Source organism: Echeneis naucrates, chromosome 5 (assembly GCF_900963305.1).
Source record: "Echeneis naucrates chromosome 5, fEcheNa1.1, whole genome shotgun sequence".
Classification (NCBI taxonomy): domain Eukaryota; kingdom Metazoa; phylum Chordata; class Actinopteri; order Carangiformes; family Echeneidae; genus Echeneis; species Echeneis naucrates.
The window spans coordinates 15,177,777-15,200,057 of NC_042515.1; the positions used below are offsets into that span (position 1 = coordinate 15,177,777).

The following is a 22,281-nucleotide window of genomic DNA, read 5'->3' on the forward strand; positions in this document are numbered from 1 at the left end:
GTGTCATGGTTAAAAAGTGTATCTAAGTGTGTAACTGCAAACCAGCAAAGACTGGTCTACACTTTTCTTTTTTTACCATGAAGGGAGAGGAGGAGTAATATCATTCCTGGAGCCTTTGTGTTGCTTCACTGCGTTCATGTGTTCATATCTGGTTATGTCTTAAAAGCCTTAAAAAGTTTTGTCTGCTCTGTTGATACAGATGTCAGTTTGCGTGTGTCTCGGATACAGTGAGGTGTATATGTCAGTAAATGACCATCTGTGAGAACTTCAAATTCTCCATTGTTAGCCTGAACTTTACCTTTTATTACAAAAGCTCTATGTCTCTTGGTTTGTATTTATTTTTTTTTTATTTCATGATGGTATGGCATAAAACTTTTTGCAGGGAAATAACTGGAAGACAATGCTGTAGCTGAACTAAACAGCCACTTGTTCTAAATGTGGAGGTCTAAATTATTTAAGTTTTGGTGGATATCCTTTTATTATTACTGGTACACATCAATCTCAGTAAAATTACTAAATGTGCTAAATGAAATGGATCCAATAGATCTCGATATAGCGTGAGCATTGTTGTAACATAATTGAATTTCTCAGCAACAGTGTAGCTCAGTGTCTGTGCCTGTCCAACATGTGAAATTGAGTGTCTACATTTGTTGATAAAACTGTTATGCCAGAAATGCTTTTTTTTGTTTGTTTTTGTTTTTTTATATCATGCATGAGATGTAACGTGGAGCTGATTTTGATTATAAAAGGTGTTTCCTCAGTGAATTGAAGTGCAGTTGTTTGCTTGCCCCCTTCAAGTTTCACCAGCAGCCATCCCTTGAGGTGATCCAGTGTTACATGCTCAGTTGAAGCTGTGGATAATTTTCCTGTACACATGGTTTCTGTGTTAAATAAAAATGTATTGTGCTGTGAATGCATTTGCTGTTTTATTCTTAGTTTGAAGCTGAATCTGCTGTTATTGTAGGTGGCAATGGAACATGTGAAGCAGAGGTCAAAGCCTGTCAGGAAATAAAACTTAAAGATAAACTTTAAAAACATTTTTTTTACAACATTAATTTGTGTGTTAGGTTACTTTTTATATATACAGCCAAAAAACACTGCCCAGAATATTTAACAAATATGGATATGAAAGTACGGAGCAAAATGAACCATACCCAGATATAACACATAGATGTCCCAGGTTTAAGAACAGGCATCTTTAACTTGGAGCGGGCTTGAACACAAACATGAACTACTCAGGATGAATATTAGATGTGATGTCTGAAATATCTTCACCTCTATGTGTGTATGGGGTGTGTATTAAGGAGATCATTGACGGAACGTGTAGACCGCTAAATGCAAAGTGAAATACTTGCAGGAAGCGTGCAGAGGACGAAGATGACATCAGCCTGTGTCTGGACGGATGGCGGAGCTGAAGAGTCTGCCTCACCTGCAGATGGTGACATTTCCACGGTGTCCCGCCCACAAGGCGTGGAAATGTGTCTCCTCTCCGAAAGTGCTGGCCTGGAGAGAGGAGGATACTGAGAGCATCATCGATGACCGGCTCACCGGGTGAGTAACACCGAGCACCGACATTAGCGGCTAGTTAGCCTTCAGTGAAAACCTTCAGTCCGGAGCCCAGCCGGACAGGGTCAGGACTGAGGACATGAGGGGGACAGCCGCCCAGAGACAGGCTGCTTCGTGAAGGCAATGGAGGAGCAGACAGGGACTGGCTGTTTGACTGAACAACATTAGCCGCCTTGTGAGGAAGAACGCTGCTGCCCGCCGTAACAGTGAGTGAGTGTGATGTTTTGGGTCGCTTCGGCCCGGGGGACAGACAGGAGACAGACAGGGGACAGACAGGGAGACAGGCCGATGGTTGGCGGACAGACATTATCAGGAGTTGTGGTGGATTTCATTATAAGATCCCAGGGCGACAAATAGCCGTCAGCCCGATGCGGTGATCAGCTTCAGCCCAGCCTGATCGATCAGCCGTAATCAACCCCTTCACCTTCGGATAAGTTCGCTTTAAAGCTTGTTTTCCATAAAGAGGGCATCGACGGTGTTAATGTGAAATGGTAGCTAACATTACCGGATCATGGCTGCAAAACCGACACATGCGGGGATGAGTGTTGAAAACTGTGCAATATGCACATAAATAAATACAAAATAAAAAACGTACATGTATGTAATTGAAAACCTCCAGTGTGACGAAGGTAAAGGATCAGAGCCAAAGTAGCTTTTTTCTCCTGCACCATCGGAGCAGCCATCTCCCTGTGTGCCCGGTCTGACCGGAGGAGGCGCCGCTCCGCTTCTCTAACTAGCGACGAGCTGCCGTCCAAAAGTTGGTCGGCCCGCCGCCGTTCATGTGCGGAGCTTTTATTTCAACCGGCCCGGGCTCAGGCCCCTCAAACCGCATTATAGGAGAGGTAAAATGGCGTCAGAGACATCCGGGTGGCCGGAGGCCGGTAGGGGGGCGGCAGCAGCAGAAGTTGGAGGTCTTTGTGGAGAGGAGGCTTCAGCTCAGAGATCCTTAGCAGCTGTTGCTAAGCTACCAGCTCTGAGCTCGAGAGGCTGCTGCGCGAGGGACGGAAAGTGGCGGGGGCCATCAGCTGCCGTCTCTGTCTGCACGCAAGATCAGCTACACACCGACAAAAAGGACTGCAACACAATGCTGCACACAGCTACAGAGATGCCCTGTTATCATCACACTGAAGATACAGCGAAACTTATTTTAGCAGCCGTCTGCACGTATAAAATAAGGTCTACAATATCGATGTAACAGAAGGAGTGTACATATGAACTATAATAAATAGGCATATAAATATGCAGGCCAATAATAATAAATAGGATTAAGATGTTGTGACAGCTGCCATTGATACCAGTGATTACAGGTTAGTCGAGTTCAGTCAGTACAGCAGTTATTTTTATGCCCTGTCAGTTGTAAGTTGAGAAAAAGTATGCTCACTGAATAGAAATTGAAGGGCTACTTTATTGATATTATCAGTATTACAAGTGTTACCTGTCATTTTATTCCCAAAAAGTGGTATGGCACTACAGTGTGCATGGTGTTCTGGCTTCTGGCTAGCTGGGATATGGAAATCTGTGAATTCACTGTATATTGAACATTTTCTATACTGAGCTAGTACATATATATTTTGAAGGAAAGTGTTGCCTGTTAGTTCTGGTCTCTTGTTTTTATGTTTACTGTACAGCTTAGCTATATTTTCAAAGTACCCATGCTCTCAGCATCCTCCTAACATTTTGCATAAAGTGAGTTCTCCATGTCTTTTTAAGTTATGAAGCAGGCCTGAGTGCAATATTTTGAAAGTCTACAGGGAAATAACCTCAGCCTGTATTGAGAAACTGAAGATTCAGCTTTCAGGACTTTTGTAACCTTTTAAAGCCTTTTATAGCTCTCAAACATTGACCAGTGGACCAGTAATTGACCACATCAGAACCCATCTCTTTTTTCCCATTTTGTTGCTGCCTTATGCTTAAACCAAAAAATCTCATCAATCCGCACAAAATACTCTTTGATCATTTTGGGGGCCTAATAAATAGGATGTACACCTTTCACCATGCCCAGTGAATGAATGCATCTGATTTCAGTACCTGAGCTAAATATCAAGTGTCACAAATATCTAGAGGTGGGTGAATATTGTCAGTATGTCAGTTTTATAAATCAGCAAACAGTTGTAAAACATTTTTCACTGGAATATAATAAAATAATAAGACATTTTAAATTACTTCACTATATATGCATTTGTGGAAAATCTTAAATGTTTAAAATGGTAAATGGCAGTGCAAAAAATATTGCAGTATACTGTGTAGTTCACCAGACTGCATGATGAGAGGGAGTCGAAATAGAAGATGTGCAGCCTTTCCATCAGATGGCTGCCGTCTGAATTTAACTAGCAGGTTTCATTTTGATGCTGTCATCTGAAGAATACAGTTTAATTTACTGTAGTTGTAGTGTCTGTCCTTCTCTACCTTATGTTAATCTCTGCATCTTAAATTTTTATTGAAACTTTGAGATGTTTTCATGGTGAGGATCTGGATTCTGCAATACGATTATGCACTGACAACTAATCTCATTTTCTCTAAAGCACATAATTATAAACTGAGTAAGTCGCCAGAAAGACAGAAGCTGCCTTTGTTTCCTCTTTTATAGTTTGGTAATGATTAAAATTTGTTTTGCTCTGATGAGCAGCTGTGAGCTATATAACGTGCTATGCATTTTGAAAGCACCCTAAGTGTGAAGAGCCATATGGAAAAGAGATGTCTTCTTTACCAATATCATCCAATCACAAACACAGTCTGTCAAACTGCTTTTTTTACAGATCCATCATGTCAGAGCAGAGAGAGATCTGTCTGTTGCCACAGATTGGTCTCCACCGTGTTAGCTTGAAATATATTAGCTTCAGTGTGTGTTTCTGCAAATATAAGTCAATCGTTATTAAATTAAATTGTAATACAAATTTCCCAAATTTTGTAACAATTTCTGCAGTTTCACGCTATATATATATATATGTTTGTATTTAAGTGGCATGAGACTATAATAACCACAACTCTTTTTTTTTTTTTTTTTTTTTTTTATTATTATTAAAGACAGTGATTATAAATAGCAGGCATTATATCAAGGTGCTTTTACAGATTTTTAATTAAACTGAACTTTTAATTATCTCCATAATAAGAGTTTATTTTTTTGTATTAACTGTTTAATTGTTTGCCTTTTTACTCCTCCACTAGAGTTAAATTGCTTTAAGTTGTACATATGCTGCCTACACTATTTGGAGAAGCTTAGTTAAACTTCCATGTGAAATGTCAGAAAAGTTTGTAAATATGGATGTAACACAAACAGAGTGCAAAGATATTTGGTTTTGTTTTCCTAATGAATTGGAATCAAAATTGTCCAGGGCATCACAACAGGAAGGACCCAGAGTCCAGTAGGCCGAGGGCTTGACATAAGATATGGATGTGTTGGCGTGCGTGTCTGTGGGCAGTTTTGTAAAACAGTCATGCTTATTGATCCCTTCACTGACAGATTCAGTTCAGAGGAGAGAAATGTGGGGGCAGAGCAAAGTAAGCGTTTGGACTGAGGAAAGTTAGGATATGCACTGACATGACCAGTGTGTGGGTTTGTGTGTTCACAGGGGAGCTGACTTAGTGGTTTTTACAGCAGAGCTGTGAGAGAGACTGACCCTTCAACCATTCTCTATTAGGTAATGTGTAACTTCTACTTCATGTAATTCTGAAGTTAATGTTTAGATAACTCAAAACTCAGTATTTTGAGATACTGTAGGAGTCTAGAGCAAGTAAAGGACTGAATTCTAAAAACAATTTCATACTTACAAGGTGACTAATCAAACAAGTTTCCTTTTTGATTATTCATCATTTTATTTCCTGAGCCACATTTACATGTACATTAGTGGCTATTTAAGGTAGAAATGAATTTGGCTGGTGTTGAAGTGCTGATTAAGATATGTGTGAGGTGAGAAAAAATGTCATGCCATTTCTTCAAGGTTCTCCAATAACACAGCCATGCCACCCCCAGCTGACATCGTGAAGGTGGCTATTGAATGGCCGGGTGCTAATGCTCAGCTCATAGAGATGGACCAGGTCTGTATTATTAAAACATGGGACATTAGCTGTATTTTATTACTCCTAGCTGTGCGTGGCTTTAGAGAGTAATTTATTTTTTAAAGGTTGTAACGTGAATGCCAAAATTATGCATTCTTTTCATTTGCTTTGCATGCAAGACATGAGTTCAGACATTAGATATGATGTAGTTATACAGAATATAGGAGCGTATCTGCTGTGGTTGCCATGCCAAGTAACTCAAGATGAGTAATAGATTTCATTAATGTAATTTTGCTTTTCTTTTTTTTTTTTTTTTTAAGAATAGGTTAAGTATCAGCCTTTAGCAATTACAGGAGAATGTGGGAGTGCTTGTACATATGATTTAAGCTTAAATTGAATTTAATACCGTTATTTTGTATCTCTGAATTTTTTTTTCCTTTTGCAGAAAAGACCTTTGTCCTCAATAATACGAGAAGTATGTGATGGGTAAGTATTAGTCCTCCAGATTTTAATGATTTTTTTTTTATCATAACTTTCTGCTCAGTTAAGAAATTAGTTGATATTACCAGGAATGTGTGTAATAGATTTAATTAATGTAATCTTTTTTTTATTTTTTTATTTTTTAAGAATCGGTTAAGTATCAGCCTTTAGCAATTACAGGAGAATGTGGTTTTCTTTGGTTTGGAGAGAAGTTTGGTTTTCCCTGAGTTTTTAGGGTTATTCGTGTTTTAGATAGACAGAGGGTTGTGCTGATTTCTGTCCTTTGCATTACACTATGTGTGAAGCAATGAAATATGTGAATGTCTGTGATATAAGACTAAACAAAAATGAGAATTGCAACGGCTTAACTTGAGATGCACAGTTGCTGCATTTTTGAAGACACCAGTTTTATTACAGCATTTACACACACGAGCAGAGACAAGATGTGATTGTTGATCCTTCACAGTTTTTTCTTTTGTCATCATCTCTGGGTTTCACTGTGGTCTTTGCTTATTTTCCCTCTTGTATTTTACCAATGAATATTGCAAATTTCTATCTCACATATTCACCTCCTGTTTGTGCTGTATCTACCCACTGCGTCACGTCTCCATTATCCCATTTGGAATTGAAAATTCTTTACACTTTTCTGTTAACACCCACTGAGCAATCTCCTCCACAGTCTCTCAGTTTGCAGCTCATGGAAATCCAACTGCTGGAAGGAGAGAGTTGACTTTGTGCTACATTTTGTGTATGCATACTAGCATATACTGCAATATAACATTCCTGCATCGTGCTCCACTGCCCTTATCCTTAGGTGGTCTTTGTCAGGCTCAGAGCAGTTTGCACTACGTTATGCTGATGGCCCTCAGCTTTATATCACTGAGCAGGTGAGCTTTACTGTTTTCTCGCTGAAGTTTTGTTGAAGACTTTTATGATGTTGACCACTGTTGAACTTGTACTAATACTGAACTTAACTTTCTTTTAGAGTCGTGGTGAAATCAAAAATGGGACCATCCTTCGATTAGCCATTTCGCCTGTGAGTGATGCTTGTTTCTATCCCTGTTCAGTTCTACTCTGTAAAACACAGAAGTTGAAAGACACTGAATAACTGCAGTGTATGATTGCTCTCGCTCATTAGGACATATAAGCAAAGGATCTTTACCTCATGCTGTGAGAGCACTTCTTTAAAAATGTCAGAATGTTTCAAAAAGTAAAAATGTTGAAATAATTTTATTTCTTTCATGGCTGGAGGCACCAACCTCAAACACGCTTGTAACATTTCTTCCCCGAATCCTGTCTCTGTTATAATTATCAATGAAAGTAAACAAACCTTTCAATCTGAGGCACAACTTTAAAATCAAAATTTTGTGATACATTTATCACAAGGGTCATATTCTTTCTGGCTGACAGGGTCGTGCTGCTCGTCAGCTCCTGGAGAGGATCCAGTCTCATGGCATTGACGCTCGTCTTGAGGCCCTGAAAGAGCTTGCCAAGCTGTCCGCAGACCCAACCTTTGCAACAGAGTTCATCAATATGGAAGGCATTGGTACACTTGCACGTCTTGTGGAGAGTGGCACCCAGTGAGCACAATTTTTTTTCATGACAGTGATGACCTGATACAATCCAAATATTCACTTGAATGGGAAAGTGGGAAATTGGTGAATTTTGCTTGTAAAAGATTTTCGTTCAAAGCCTATGACCAAAATTTCTATTCGTTTAGAAACACTGAAGTCTATGCTACTGAACAGTGAGTTTACCTCTTGATATATTGTTTTTATATTCTTGGAACAGGTCAGACTGACTGCTCTTTATTTCATTCAGCTTCGGGGAAATGCTGGCCTTCACTCTCACTGCCTTCCTGGAGCTAATGGATCATGGCATTGTGTCCTGGGACCTTATCTCACTCTCCTTCATCAAACAGGTGCCCCATCAACAAAAGAACTGTTCATCTGACAAATTATAGTTTCATAGAAACCTACAGGACACATTTCCTCAGTTTAAAATACCAAGGTCTTCCTTTTTATTCATTTTTATTCACACATTCCTTTTGTCCTACATGCCGGTGCAGCAGCTTCAAGTATGTCTCCCACCCAGACTATAGCCAAGGTTAAAGGGGTGTATGCCAGTTTATACCCTGGGAATGTTCTGAATATATTTACAGAAACCTTTAATGTTTCTGTTAGACAAAGGACAAAGATTTAGTATTCTAACTGTTAACGGTTAACACAACCACTGACTGACTTCAGGCTGAGATATTGAAGATTCAAAGACATGTACACATTCTGTCTTGTGTGTCTCTTCTCAGATTGCAGGCTACGTAAACCAGCCAATGGTAGATGTGTCCATCCTGCAGCGTTCTCTAGCCATCCTGGAGAGCATGGTCCTTAACAGCCACAGCCTCTACCATAGAGTGGCCCAGGAAATCACCGTGGGACAGCTCATCGGGCACCTGCAAGTGTGAGCACACACTCATGCACAGGGGCTTTCTGCACTCTGATATGGGGGGCACAGGAGAGATAATAGGAGTGTGGGGTAGCTTAAGAAATGGAATATCGTGATATTTGATGTTATCTGAAATTTGATGCTAAACATGTGGCGCTAGTTGGAGAGTGTGTTCAGGATGTGTAAGTACTCTGTCAAAATTCTTTTCTTGTTGTCACCAGATCCCCTATCCCACGAAAAGACCAGAACCAACAATGTGTTAGTCACTTTGTCAACACTTTTCCTCATCTGTCTTGTGTTTTTTAATCCATTCGTTTTACTAAAAAGAAAAAAGAAAAGAAAAAAATATGCTTCAGGCAAACAGACCGAATTCTACATTTCCCCTACATTATTCCCCTATTTCTATGTCATTTCTGAACAGTTAGGTTTTGTAGTTTTAATAGATGTCACCCAAACTAAATAGAACACTTTTTGGAGACTACTTCAAGTAGTGATTATTTTCTGCTCTTATTCTCAGTATTTATAGCAGCAGCACAGTCTGTGTGGGTTTGACTCAAAACAAATAAGGCCCACTTTAATCAAAGTGATGGACCATGTCACTCTAACAGTGAATCTCACTCAGCCTTCATTAGTTGTTAGTTATTAATTCCTTGTTGGTTTTGGTCTTTTATCGGGGTAAAGAAAATGACATTCTCCTGGTGATATTTCTAAAAGACTTAATAGAAAATTTTTGGTGCCCAGGAAAGACTTTTAAAAATCCTGCTGTGATCTCGGGATTTAGTTGTGGCAATAATAAGATAAATTAAAAAGTAGCCCAGCTGTTGGCTTGTAGTTTAAGCCGTGTATGGAGAGTTACAGAGCAAGATGCTTCTAACTGGTTGGTATGATGCTGGATAATTCTTCAGGTCAAACCAGGAGATCCAGACTTATGCCATAGCCCTTATCAACGCTCTTTTCCTGAAGGCACCAGAGGACAGACGACAGGTCAGTGATCAGGAATAACAGCACAGTATGCTGGATTAGAGAAAAGGACTGACTACACATAATAGATAGACCAAAGGAATACTAATCATGTTCCATTGTCATATTAGCTGCTAATTTTTGCAGCAGTAGGTTAATCAATGCTAATCTCATAAATAGACGTCTGTCTGCCGGCTGACATGTTGTGGCTTCTGTCTGACAGTCATTGCTGTAATGACACACTCTCCCAAAATAGCATTCACATTCCTTTGAAGATGGCACATTTGGTATGCTGCAGTTATTTCAGAACAACATTGTGAGGTACACCTGCCATCTTGCTTTAAATGACAAAGAGTTTCGAAGCGATCACAGCAAAATACAATAACACGGACATATTTATTAATGTCTTATTTTTATCTAAACTCAATAATTTGACATTATATTACTCAGTAAAACACTATACTGTGCAGTATGTGTAATATAAATCAAAGAAATCAAATTGGCTGGCCGTGTGACAGAAAGAAAAGAAATAAGCATGATTTATCTGATTTATACAAAATTTTTGATATTATGTTGATGCTGTTCAGTGTTTTAATCATTAGTATCTTAGTTTTCTCTCAGCTTGATTTTGAGAGATGCATAGGAGAACAAATAGATGCATCTGGAATCAAAAATATCCTTGGCATACACATATGCAAAATCTAAAGGTGTGAGTGCTTTTTTGGAATGTCTGTCAATATGTTACTGATCACTTCTGTCTCATATTCCTCCGCACTGCTCGCCCTGCAATGCTAGCCTTCATTCTAGTTAACATTATGCACTCACAGACTGCAGTGCTTCACACTGTATCATGCACATTATTTCAGTTTTACCTTTTATCCTGCAGATAAACAATAGGGTGTGTAACAAAATATGATAGACAACAAACAAAACGTCGTTTAATGGGTAAAGTAGTAATGTCAGGAATATTGGCTTATAAAGTGTGTTTTCACATGCAAAACAATACCATCAAGAGAATAAAATGTAAAAAAGGTTGAGGTGATATTCTGAATCACTGTGAAAAGCTGTATTCAGTAATTGCAGATTGCAATAAAGAAATAATTGAGACAAAAATGTTATATATAAGTTTAGTAAAAATATTTCCGGTCACAATAATTCTACATTATGTCACAGAGACCATTGTCCTTGAAGATGTATTCATCGTCAGCTGCTGTTATTGAACACTGGAGGGCAAACTGAGTCAGCTATAGTCATGGACTGTAGATAATGTTTTTTTGAGATAAGCACAGCAGAGAAACAAACGGCACACAGTGTGTCAGGCTGGCACGGTTGAATAAACCGTGCATTGATTAGCAGCTCACCAAATACATGAGTATTATATTTCAAATTAAGATTTATGGATGTTTCCCTTGTCCCTCAGGTAGATTCTTACTCCATGTTTTTTTCTTATTATTGGACAAAAAAATCCTCTTCAGATCAGGTTTACAGGTTAATCTTTCCTAAAGCAGCTACCAGCACACCATGGTGATTGCAATTATTTAAAGATCATCCTTTCCCCTGTTTTTTGATACAATTTTGCAGGCAATAGGTTTCTGAAATCCTTCCAAAAGTGGGTGGATAGACCAATAAATGTTCGACCAGGTGTCTAAGGCATGAGATCATTTAAACAGCTATTCACTGTGACTACTTATTTGACATTATGCTGTTTCATGTTGCATGCTGTTCTGGTGATGTATCCTTGTATCTCATGGTCCGTGTGTGCACTCTTTGTTTCCATTACTGTTACACCCATGTCCCTCCTCCCTTCCCTCAACCCGTAGGAGGCGTATACTAACCCACTGGAGCAGCACCTGACTGTGAGTACACATTTCTCAGCATCTCATACATTCCTGTCTACCGCCCTCCTCCTCCTTCACTCTGCAGCTCTTTCTGTGTCATGAAAAGCCATTGCATAGTCCGTGCACACTGAGATAGAACCATAGCTTGCTGCAGCAGCAGACAGACTGGGATGAGATATCAAAGTTAGTCTGTGTTTTCATGTTTGACAGAACATACGAAGGGTAAATGGCTTCAAATGTTGATGGATATGTAGCTGCAGTGTGTTGCTGCATTTCTGTAGTTCAAAATTCAAAAATTTTCTGTAGCTGTCTCTGAATTATGTTATTATTGTAACATTATTGTACAGTTTTGTTCTTTAATAAACCATCCTCCCTGTTGGATTACTGTATCTCTTCCACTCCAGGAAATGGCAAGCACTTTAGCCCAGAAACACCTGCGATCCATCATCCTCAATGTGAGTATCCAGTCTGAAATGCAAAAGACAAAATCTTTCCTGGTTAATTTGGCCATACATCAGAGTAAATGCTGTGATGTGCTGCTAGTTGGCTATTAAGTTTCATCTCTGAAACCTTTGAAAAATACAGGTGCGAACACAGAATTGGAGCAGCTGGGGATTGCGCTTGAAACTGGTTGTTGTAAAACTTTTAAAAATACAAAATATTTCTCTCCAACCATATTTGAGAATGTCTTTTTTTTTTTTTTTGAAGTTTCATCACTGAAACAAGCAGTTCAAAAAATGAAAAGACGTAGTCATGCAGAGAGCTGTGACACAGAAAGTGTGATATGGCGTGAAGTCCATGACATGGAGCAGAATCTGCTTGGAAAATAACTTTTTGGCTCCAGCTCGAAGTGAATGACTGAACTGGCTCCAAATTGCAGTGAGGAAAATGGTGGAGCTGCTCAAACAAAGCATGCTCTGATAAACTGTTTCATGAAATGTGGTTACCTAGTGGATGCTCTAGTGTCTTTGTTATAACTGGTTTTAAGCACAAATTATTTTAAAATTTTTTTGTATTGTTATTTCATAAAATATTAGACCTTTCTGTCTTGAAACTTCAGCTGTTTTTTGTTTTGTTTTTCTTTTGAAGTTGATGAAAGCTAAAGCTTTATTAGAATTTGCCTTTTATGTTTCAGAGGCAGATTTGTTTTGTGCTGTGTCCTTTAATAAACTATTCTCTGTGTATATAGCACGTTATAAGAGGAAATCGGCCAATCAAAGCGGAAATGGCACACCAGCTATATGTGCTGCAGGTGTTGACCTTTAACCTATTGGAAGAACGAATGATGACCAAAATGGATCCCAATGATCAGGTTAAGAGCTCAAAAGTTATTTCTATTTCTTAATGGTGCATACACTCGTTACAATGCAGATTTTTTTTCCACCTAAAAACTAAGAACTACTGACAAAGTTAAACTTTGTCTGATTTGCTGATTTTTCCATATTTATGTGTGGTATTCTAAAAGTTTTACTCTTCGTGGTGATAACTTATTATCATGTGGTGTTATACTCAGGCCCAGAGGGATGTAATTTTTGAGCTGCGTAGGATCGCCTTCGATGGAGATAATGACCCCACTGGCACAGAGAAGAGAAAGGCAATGTACACCAAGGATTACAAGATGCTGGGTTTCACTGTGAGTCCATATTTTTGGTTCCTGTAGCTGAATAGGAGGGGTACTTCTGAAAATATAAATCAAAACAGTTCTAAATACGGCTGTTACGATCATGACAGCCCTTGTTAGAATTTTACTTTAAAATGAATTGCTATAAAAATTAGTACAATCAAGGATTTTATTTTCTTCATATTTCATTTTATGCCACCATTATCGTATAAGCCTAATGTTAAATAATACACCTACACCTACAACTAAATCCAAGATGCTAATGTCAGTAGATGTTCATTGAGTTGCGGTCGTCGTATATTAGAAATGAAGTGCATCGAGATAAACAGTTTGTGACGCCAATTCTCCACTCATGGGCCATTAAACCATAGGAGAAGAAGTGGGTGCAATGAGAAAATGTCATTGACAGAGCACCTGCCAAACCTCAAATGCTGGAAAATGACATGGAAACACTGATGGAATTTTCTGTTACTTTCATCCACCAGTTTTTTACAGATGAATGGAAATGATTTTAATGATAATGCAAAATGATTGCGGTCAGCTCAAATGATCGAGATCAAACAATTATGGACTAATTGTGACCAGTCTAGTAGTAACAGTAATATTGAGTAGAAACAGCTTAAAATCAAATGAACCACCCTGTTTCAATTGCAGAACCATGTGAACCCAGCCATGGATTTCACCCAGACTCCTCCAGGGATGCTTGCTCTTGACAACATGCTGTACCTGGCCAAAGTTCACCAGGACACGTATATTAGGGTTAGTTCTGCCTTTGGATGGGACTTTTGCTAAGCTCATAAAAGTGTAGAAACTAAACCCCACAGCATGTCTCCTTTCTTGTGATAGATTGTCTTGGAGAACAGCAGCCGCGAGGACAAGCATGAATGTCCCTTCGGTCGGTGTGCCATAGAACTCACTCGAATGTTGTGCGAGATACTCCAGGTTGGAGAGTTGCGTAAGTACATCTGTAATTAATTAAGTCGTGTAGCTGTTTTACTTTCATTAATCAGTTATGTCATAATGTGTGAAACACCTCTACGAGTGTGCTAAATTCTTTTGAAATAAACATATACAGGGGGCCAAACAGTATGGTGAGTACATTTTACCATTGAAATCTTTTCTTCTGTTTAGCCAATGAGGGATGCAATGATTACCACCCCATGTTCTTTACTCATGACCGGGCGTGGGAGGAATTCTTCTGTGTTTGCATCCAGCTCCTTAATAAAACATGGAAGGAGATGAGAGCCACAGCAGAGGACTTCAACAAGGTCTGGAATCCAAGCAGTTTTTAGCACATGCATATTCTTATACATGCTTGTATTTATGGACACATATATATGCCAATTTGCCTCCTAATGCAGACCCTACAGGTATCCATACCTTTGTTTTTTGCACACTTTGTTTATATTGCTTATTTAGTTTTATAAGTGGGCAGCACGGCGGCATAATGGTTAGCACTGTTGCCCCACAAAAAGAAAAGGTTGGGGGTTTGGTTCGTGGCCTGGGTCCTTTTTGTGCGGAGTTTGGATGTTCTCCCCGTGTCTGTGTGGGTTTTTTCCCGGTCCCTGGTCGAAGACATCATGTTTGGGTTAATTGGCGACTAAATTGTCCGTAGGTGTGAGTGTGAGTGGTTGTTGGTCTCTGTCTGTCTCTGTGTGTTGGCCCTGTGATGGACTGGTCACCTGTCCAGGGTGACCCCGGCCTCACCCAGAGTGAGCTGGGATTGGCTCCAGCACCCCTATTTCAAGTGAATAAAATTATATAGCCCATCAGTCTATCATCAATAACCCATGTGTTTTTTGAAAACTTGCACAAAGTAAAAACTCCAAGGAACACTCTACACTCCTTCAGGATAAAACAATGGTGAGGCTTGGATCATTAAGTCCCAGTCCAGCACATATAAGCAATATAGATAGTGGATGGCATAGATGGATGGCATAGATCAGGGAAAGAGAAAGGCAAAATCAGGCTTAGAGTGTTCCCAGAAGGACCACAGCCTCAGTAAATGTGAAGTAATTCCTGGATTTGACTGTGAAGTCAAATTGGGCACTGAGTAACTTGATAAGATCTCAGGGAGATAACCCAGAATGCAGTAGTCATTGGTTTCAGCTGGGAGGACGACCCCCTCAGTAGCATGCCATCAATCAGGCCTGGATGGCACTGCAGCTAATGTAGATGAAATCTAGGAGTTTGTCTTGTTAAAGGAGTCTGAGTATGAGGAAAAAGTATCTCTGGTCTTATGAAACCCTTTTGGTAAATCTTGAAACACCATATCCGATCAAACACCAGCCACTGCTCATAGATCAAATGAAAAATGGAGGGGACAGCATCTTGTATCAAAAAAAAGAAAAAAGACGCTAGAGAATTTTTTTTATATGTCTAAGACTCGCTGCTGGACTTTTACAAAGTACTGAAATAAGTGTCTTAAGTATATGTTAAGTCTAGACATACTTGCAATTTTATAATTTTTTTTCTTATCCATTTAATCCGCAACACAATTTACAAGAATCCAGAATCAAGAGTCTTTATTTGTCACATGTGAAATGTTATACCCTCAGTGAAATGTAATAGATTTGCAAAACATAAAGGGGCCTGGAATGTTTCTGAGACTACTTATATTTTGCAACAAATGATACAATAACCTTTTCAAAGACCTGAATTTACAGAATAAAAACTTCTATTCTGTGCTCTTGGTGGCACGGCATTGAACTATTTAAAGAGAGGGGCCAATGAAACAGGCAAAGTACACTGTAATTGTTTAGGCCAAGCCCCTTGAAGAAATCTGTAAAAGGGATATGTTAGATGTTAAGAAATCTAATTAAGAATCTTATTCAGAGCAATTAAGCAAGCAACAAAAAGCCAAATATGCCAACGCTTCTGCCTACGCTTCCTTGAAATCTTTAATGCAACTGGGAATTCACATAACTAATTCAAAAAGAGAACTGGAAAACTTAGCTGTAAGTATAGTCTCCTAATAGCACTAACTCTACTAGCGATGCATTTCATGAGTTATATGATGCTGGTCAGGAGATTTATGTGTGAAAAGCAAACACGAGACGCTTTCAGAAGCTTGTTTACAGTGGGTGACCCTAATTAACACCATCTGTCCAGATGAGGCTTGCTCAGTGGGAACTTATGCACAAATCTCTAACAACTGCTGCTGCTGTTCCCCTGCTGTGTGCGACTGAGTGCCCACTGAAGCAGACAGCTGAAAGGTCTGTAGTTTATTGAATAATTCTCTTTCAACTGAAGATAATTTGACCATGAACACGTTAATCAGATCACCACTTATCTCAACACTTTCTGAAATTGATAAGGATCAATTGTTGAAGAGCAGACAGACCATTTAGTGCACATTTTAAATTATTAATGCCTTTAGATGGGGAAAGATGTCTGCCCAGCAATGTGAGTTCCTAGAGGGAATGAAATGGCTCTGTGAATTACAAATCTAGCAGTGCTAGTTGAAAGACCAAAGCACTTAGAAATAAAAACATTACAATTAACCATTTTTCTCGCCTTGCTTGTGTGTGACCAGGTAATGCAGGTGGTTCGTGAGCAGATCAACAGAGCTCTGGCAATGAAGCCATCATCTTTAGACCAGCTAAAGAATAAACTGCGAGGTCTCAACTATTCAGAGATCCTGCGTCTACGGCAGTCAGAGAGAATGAGCCAGGATGACTTCCAGTCACCACCGATCATGTAAGCCTTGTTGTCTGGACCTACCTGTGTCTGTCATTTTCAGATTTTCACATGCTGTATGAGGACAGCTTTGACAGAATGAGCATTACCTCCCTTAGCCACAAAATATCAAAATTTGAGCCTTTTACTCTTCCCTTTGTAACTGACTATGTTGCTGTCTCAAATCTCCTGCCAGTGAAGTCAGTGCAATAGTAAAAAGCATAGAATTGTGGAGATTTCTGGGTTGTGTGTTGGTGTGTTGTTGTGCTGCTCACAATGTTTTTCATGTTGCAGTGAGCTACGAGAGAGAATTCAGCCTGAGATCCTGGAGCTTATCAAGCAACAGCGACTAAACCGGCTGTGTGAGGGCAGCTGTTTTCGTAAGCTGGGGAACCGCCGAAGGCAAGGTACTCCCACTCAATGCAGTCACTTCGTTTTTATTGCCCAAAGACAGCCACTGCTGTTGATTATTACAATGCATTGTGTCCCCTGTCTCTGTTGTAGAAAAGTTTTGGTTCTGCAGACTCTCACTGAATCACAAAGTGCTGCACTATGGGGACCTTGATGAGTCTCCTCAGGGTGAAGTGCCTTTTGAACTCCTCAGTGACAAAAGTAAGCGACTTTGAAACCTTTTATTTCTCCAAGTCTCTTCATCTTCAGAAAAAAAAGAGAAAAATTAGAACACACAGTACACAGTTCAGGAATAATGAATAAATCTTTTTTTTTTTTCTTTCTCCCAGTCCCTGTGTCAGATATCAAGTCTGTGGTAACCGGTAAGGACTGTCCTCATATGAAAGAAAAAAGTGCCCTGAAACAAAACAAGGTAGTATTATTTGTTATCTTGCTGGTATATTTTTTTTTCTAGTCATTCTAGTCATTCCGCTATTCCTTTCTTAGTTGCAGCCTCTAGTTGTGGGAATGGTGTGTTGTTTGACCTCTGTTTGATTCTCTCAGGAGGTGCTGGAACTAGCTTTCTCTGTCCTCTATGATCCAGATGAGACACTCAATTTTGTTGCACCCAACAAGTATGAGGTGAGCTCAGCAAGTCCGACATAAGGCTGCATGAATTGGTAATTTTTACAGGCAACAGGACAGATATTTGTAGATGTTGCTCCTTGTGATGAAGCTTTTGAGATTTGTCAGTAAGATGTCTCCTTCCAAAGATTAAGTTCTAAAAAATCCTGCTGCACACTACTTGTTCAGCACTAGATAAAAACATTTAGAACTGAGTTGAATATAGTAGTACATTTAGCAACTAAAAAGCCAGATATCTACTAAAAATTGGGATAAAAGAGAGTGAATACTGACCATAAATGGCACTTAAAATGATAATGTTCCTCCCTGTCTGCTGTATACATGAACATACGACTGTTCCTTAACTTATGAAATTCATAATATGTCTGTATTGTGTTGCGTGCTTGTTCTGCTACTCTGCAAAAGCCACACTATTCTTAATTCTTTCCATGAATAGCTTGTATTTATTATTTAAGAAAAAAGCTGCTCTCTCAGAACCCTTCAAATTAAATAAAAAATTTCACATTCTGATCACATTCAGATCTCAAACACACTCAACACGTTAGCACGTTACAGTTGCTTTGAGAGGCGCTACACTTAGTATGACTAACCATTTTGGGTGATTGTCTCAACCTTCACTGGTGTGTATGTTGTTTTTGGAACAGTACTGTATCTGGACTGATGGGCTGTGTGCGCTGCTGGGCAGAGAGATGGGCAGCGACCTAACGCGCAGTGACCTAGATACTCTCATCAGCATGGAGATGAAGCTCCGCCTCCTTGACCTTGAGAACATCACAATCCCAGAAGCCCCGCCCCCTGTGCCAAAGGAGCCTAGCTCATATAACTTCACCTACAACTACAGCTGAGATGTGTGTGTGTGTGTGTGTGTGTGTGTGTGTGTGTGTGTGTTTGCGCGCGCATGTGTGCACTCCAGTGTATGTGTGTGCATTTGCATTGCATGTGTGTATTTGTTAAGGAGGAATATATTTGTTCTTTTGATGAACTTAGCTGCATATGTGCACCAGAAAAGGCTACTTTGAGTATTTTTTCCTTCTTTCAGCTATCAGAACTCTGGAGACTCTCCATCACTGTGGTGGTGATGCTGTACAGTTCCTCAAACAGAAGAAAAGTGGTTATAGCTTCACAGGGAGGTCAGAGGTCAGTACAGAGCAGTTCTCCTGAAGCTGGTAGAAATGCAGTGATTGAGTCTCATTTATTAATGCAGTCAGCCTGCAAAGTAAAAAAAACTACTGTGGCTGATGATTATTATAGATAAAAAGCTGTACAGATCTGCAAAGTAGATGTCATTTGAAAGTGATACAGTCAAATTCCAGCTTAATTGATCAATTGAGTTGTGTGTGGTCTCCATGGTAACAAAAGATGACGTAGCTATCATTTCACTCAGTGCTGCGTTCACTTCGATTCTGTCTGTCCCTTGACATGAAGGACATGCACTGAAGTGTCATACAGGGAAGTGGGATCAGTGCTTAGAGTACTGAATCGAGATTCTGGTCACTCCAGGTGAAGGGAAGGCTGAACGTGATGTTTCTGCTTAAATAATAGTCTCCTGAATTGTCCCTTTATCCTGTCCCTCATGACACACTCATTAGGGCTAAATTATGGGATGATGTTGATTATTAAATGCATTTTTTTTTTTTTTTAGTGCAGCCCTGAAATTTTGGTGATGAACTAAAAATAAAGAACAAGAAATGAAAGACAGATAAGATGCAAAAATAACTTCCCACATTTTGTTTTTTACCACCATCATGTCTATCATACTGTGACAGAAAGGTGTTGGGCTGCAACTAATGATTATTTTCATGATTTGATTAATCTATAGACAAATGTATCTCTCAATTATCTGATTAATATTTTTGAGTCTTCTTTAAATAAAAATCTAAATGTAGATTATTAATCATTTTAGACCCTGAAATGATGACAAATTCCTGTAAAAAGTACCTAGAGCTCTATTTGACATATTTAAATTAGTTTGTTTCAAAACCCAAAGATATTCAGCACACTTTCATGAGAAAAAAAAAAAAACAAACAAAGCAAATCATCCTAAATTCATTTTTTAGAAGCTTGAACCAGTTTAGATCATACTTAAACAATGGGCTGATTTAAGACTTTCCAGTAAATATGCTAGCTCATTTCTGTCCCATATACTGTATATGATGCCTTCTGTTTGGCCACATTCATGCTGCTTCACATCGTTTGACTCGGTTATTTCCTCAGACTGATGCATCTTTTCACAGCCTGTTAAACAGTGCGAGTAAAAATAATCCTCTTGAATACAAACTGTTCACATGTGTGATATGTGCAAATTCTTGAAGATGCTCATGTGTACCATGTATGCCTGTCAGTGTCTAACGGTGTCTGTGTGAAGATTTAGAAATTTTGTGTGTGTGTGGGGGGGTTGTTTGTTCAGAAATGAAAGGAATTAAGTTAATATTCTACGATGGAAGTTATCATATCGAGGACTTGACAGATTGTCACCTTTTTTTTTTTTTTACAGTCACTGCTTTGCCTTATCAGTTATACACTCACTATATATTTTAGGTTTAATTAGCATTTATAATGAGTAAATGATGGTTGACAGTACATTATTACACAATATCAAATTTAAGGTAAGGACTTTGTTAACTATGTGTTCTCCTATGAAGCCACTGTGTCTCTAATGTATTGGCTTATAACAATTGGTGTTATAATGTACTGTTTTACATGCACTGCTATACATGTAAAGCAGGAAAAGTATTTATATATAAGTTTAAAACTACTGAAAATATAACATTATACAGGGTTATAGCTATAATATACATTATTACATTCATAGCAAACATTCATTTAAAGTTTGCTTCTATCTACTATGATTTTTTTGAATTGTAAGCCTTTTATAAATTGTTCATATACTGGCTATAAATGCTAAATTGAGTATGGTTTCAAATATGTATGGAAAGATTATAATGATCAGCTACGGTGTTATTTTTCATTGATACAGTGCTTTGTTTGAAACAAATACTTTCACATTCCACGACTATTTGATGTCCCTGGTGTGTGATGAATCAGCCATTTGGGGGCTTGACTTAAGACTTCTTATCACACTGTGTACAGGCAGTACGGCTTAACTCAAAGGGACAGAACAACAGCTCTGTTGGCCTCTGGAGCCAGAAGCACAGCCCTCAGATGGATTGGGTTAGGGATTTAATACTGCTCATGTATCATATGAGCATACAACATTGTGCGTTTTGTACACAAAGGTAGACAGTAAGATACTATTGCTTGATGTCATTTTATTTTATATCCCCCTAAGTGTTGTTAGTTCCAAATCATTTGTGTGTTTTATTCACGTCACTTACTATACTGTCACCCTGTCTTGAACTAAGCAGTACTTTCATTTAAATCAGAATAGAATTATATTTTTGTAAATGATTGTACAATCTGATCAGCTGTGAAGAGTATTTGTATCAAACTAATACAACACTTGGCATCACTCTATACACGTTACTTTGTAAGGATATTTCACATTGGAAAAAGCATCTCCATATTTTTTTGAACCATGAATCAAATTTCGCTCAAACCATGACACCCTCTCCAGCACTTATTGATGATGTCAGTGTTCATGTAAGGGTAAAAATTGTCGCTACTGTTAATGCTCTTTGTAAAAAGGAATATATTTGAGATTTTTTTTTCTTCTTCTTCTTTTTTTTTTTTTTTTCAAATATTGTCTTTCTGTTGGATTTTTAACATTGGAGCTTTTCCAAAGCAAACTTTATATTCCAGTAAGCCACTGAATTCTTGGTCTGCTCTCAATAAATCACAACTGCAGCTAAAATATATCTAAAACCACAAAACACAGCAGTGAGGAAAGGGTTGTTGCATTGGAGTTACTAACAGTATGACTTGAAGTTTTCGTATCTTGTACTCTTTTACATGACTTGCTAAACTATTTATTTACACTTGCTAGTGATAGTAAAGAATAACATGTTGTTACTTGGCAAACAACAACATAAAATATGGTATACATATAGATCATTGTATGTATATACACTTGTGTTGCCTTATTGAAGGAGATGTAATATGTTTTGTGTGAATAAATTCAAATTCTGACTACTGTCGGCTTTATATTTTACTACTTTTGCATTAGGGATTCAATTTCAAATGTATTTAACCACATTTTGCACATTTCTACACAAAACAAGGATGACATATTTAACTCCCCATCTCTTTTTCTTATGGGAAGGGATAGCCACACTTCTAGTACAAAGAGGAGGGATGATTACAGTGATGACTACATCACAATAAAGATCTCGCAGTTGGCATGTAAGTATGGCATTATAAGCAACGCCATCTGTCATGCAGTCATGCTTCTGCTCAGTTTCAGGTCTTATCCAGCAGGGGACACAATATCTTGTGTTTGCTAGAATAGGTGTCAGATATCCTGAGGTATTCCTCCTATTGCGGATCAGAATCAGCTGAATACAGAAAAGGATGGACTTCTATGATCTGATGGATGAACATGAGTGTCTCATCATCAATAATTCAATGTTTACAATTAATTCAATCCGCTGGCTAAGCCAACTGTAACTTTGCTGTGTAGAAGGAAAAGAGAAATGAATGGTAACATTGTGTAAATCAAAAAGGGGTTTATTTTACAATAGCTCAAAATAGAATTTAACACAATCACTT

The 22,281-nt window shown here is 38.6% G+C and overlaps 1 protein-coding gene across 1 annotated transcript; it reads left to right on the forward strand.

Annotated features, from left to right (window-relative positions):
- Window positions 1–1,498: 1,498 nt before the first annotated feature.
- Window positions 1,499–21,702, forward strand: elmo2 (engulfment and cell motility 2). The gene is made up of 23 exons (XM_029501813.1): window positions 1,499–1,551; window positions 5,136–5,204; window positions 5,505–5,601; window positions 6,008–6,048; window positions 6,857–6,929; window positions 7,028–7,078; window positions 7,453–7,622; window positions 7,864–7,963; window positions 8,348–8,499; window positions 9,390–9,468; window positions 11,265–11,300; window positions 11,687–11,737; window positions 12,472–12,594; window positions 12,796–12,915; window positions 13,558–13,662; window positions 13,750–13,858; window positions 14,035–14,171; window positions 16,439–16,602; window positions 16,876–16,988; window positions 17,086–17,193; window positions 17,322–17,404; window positions 17,536–17,613; window positions 18,261–21,702. The coding sequence occupies exons 3-23, from the start codon at window positions 5,524–5,526 to the stop codon at window positions 18,459–18,461; spliced, it is 2,172 nt and encodes a 723-aa protein (XP_029357673.1). The 5' UTR covers window positions 1,499–1,551; window positions 5,136–5,204; window positions 5,505–5,523; the 3' UTR covers window positions 18,462–21,702.
- The last annotated feature ends 579 nt before the right edge of the window (window positions 21,703–22,281 follow it).

What these genes read in the sequence shown, in the direction of transcription:
- elmo2 (XM_029501813.1), top strand. Translation starts at nt 5,524, where the DNA reads ATGCCACCCCCAGCTGACATCGTGAAGGTGGCTATTGAATGGCCGGGT. An exon ending in CACTGGAGCAGCACCTGACT is followed by an intron (nt 11,301 to 11,686) that starts GTGAGTACACAT and finishes CTTCCACTCCAG; the next exon opens with GAAATGGCAAGCACTTTAGC. An exon ending in ACCAGGACACGTATATTAGG is followed by an intron (nt 13,663 to 13,749) that starts GTTAGTTCTGCC and finishes TTCTTGTGATAG; the next exon opens with ATTGTCTTGGAGAACAGCAG.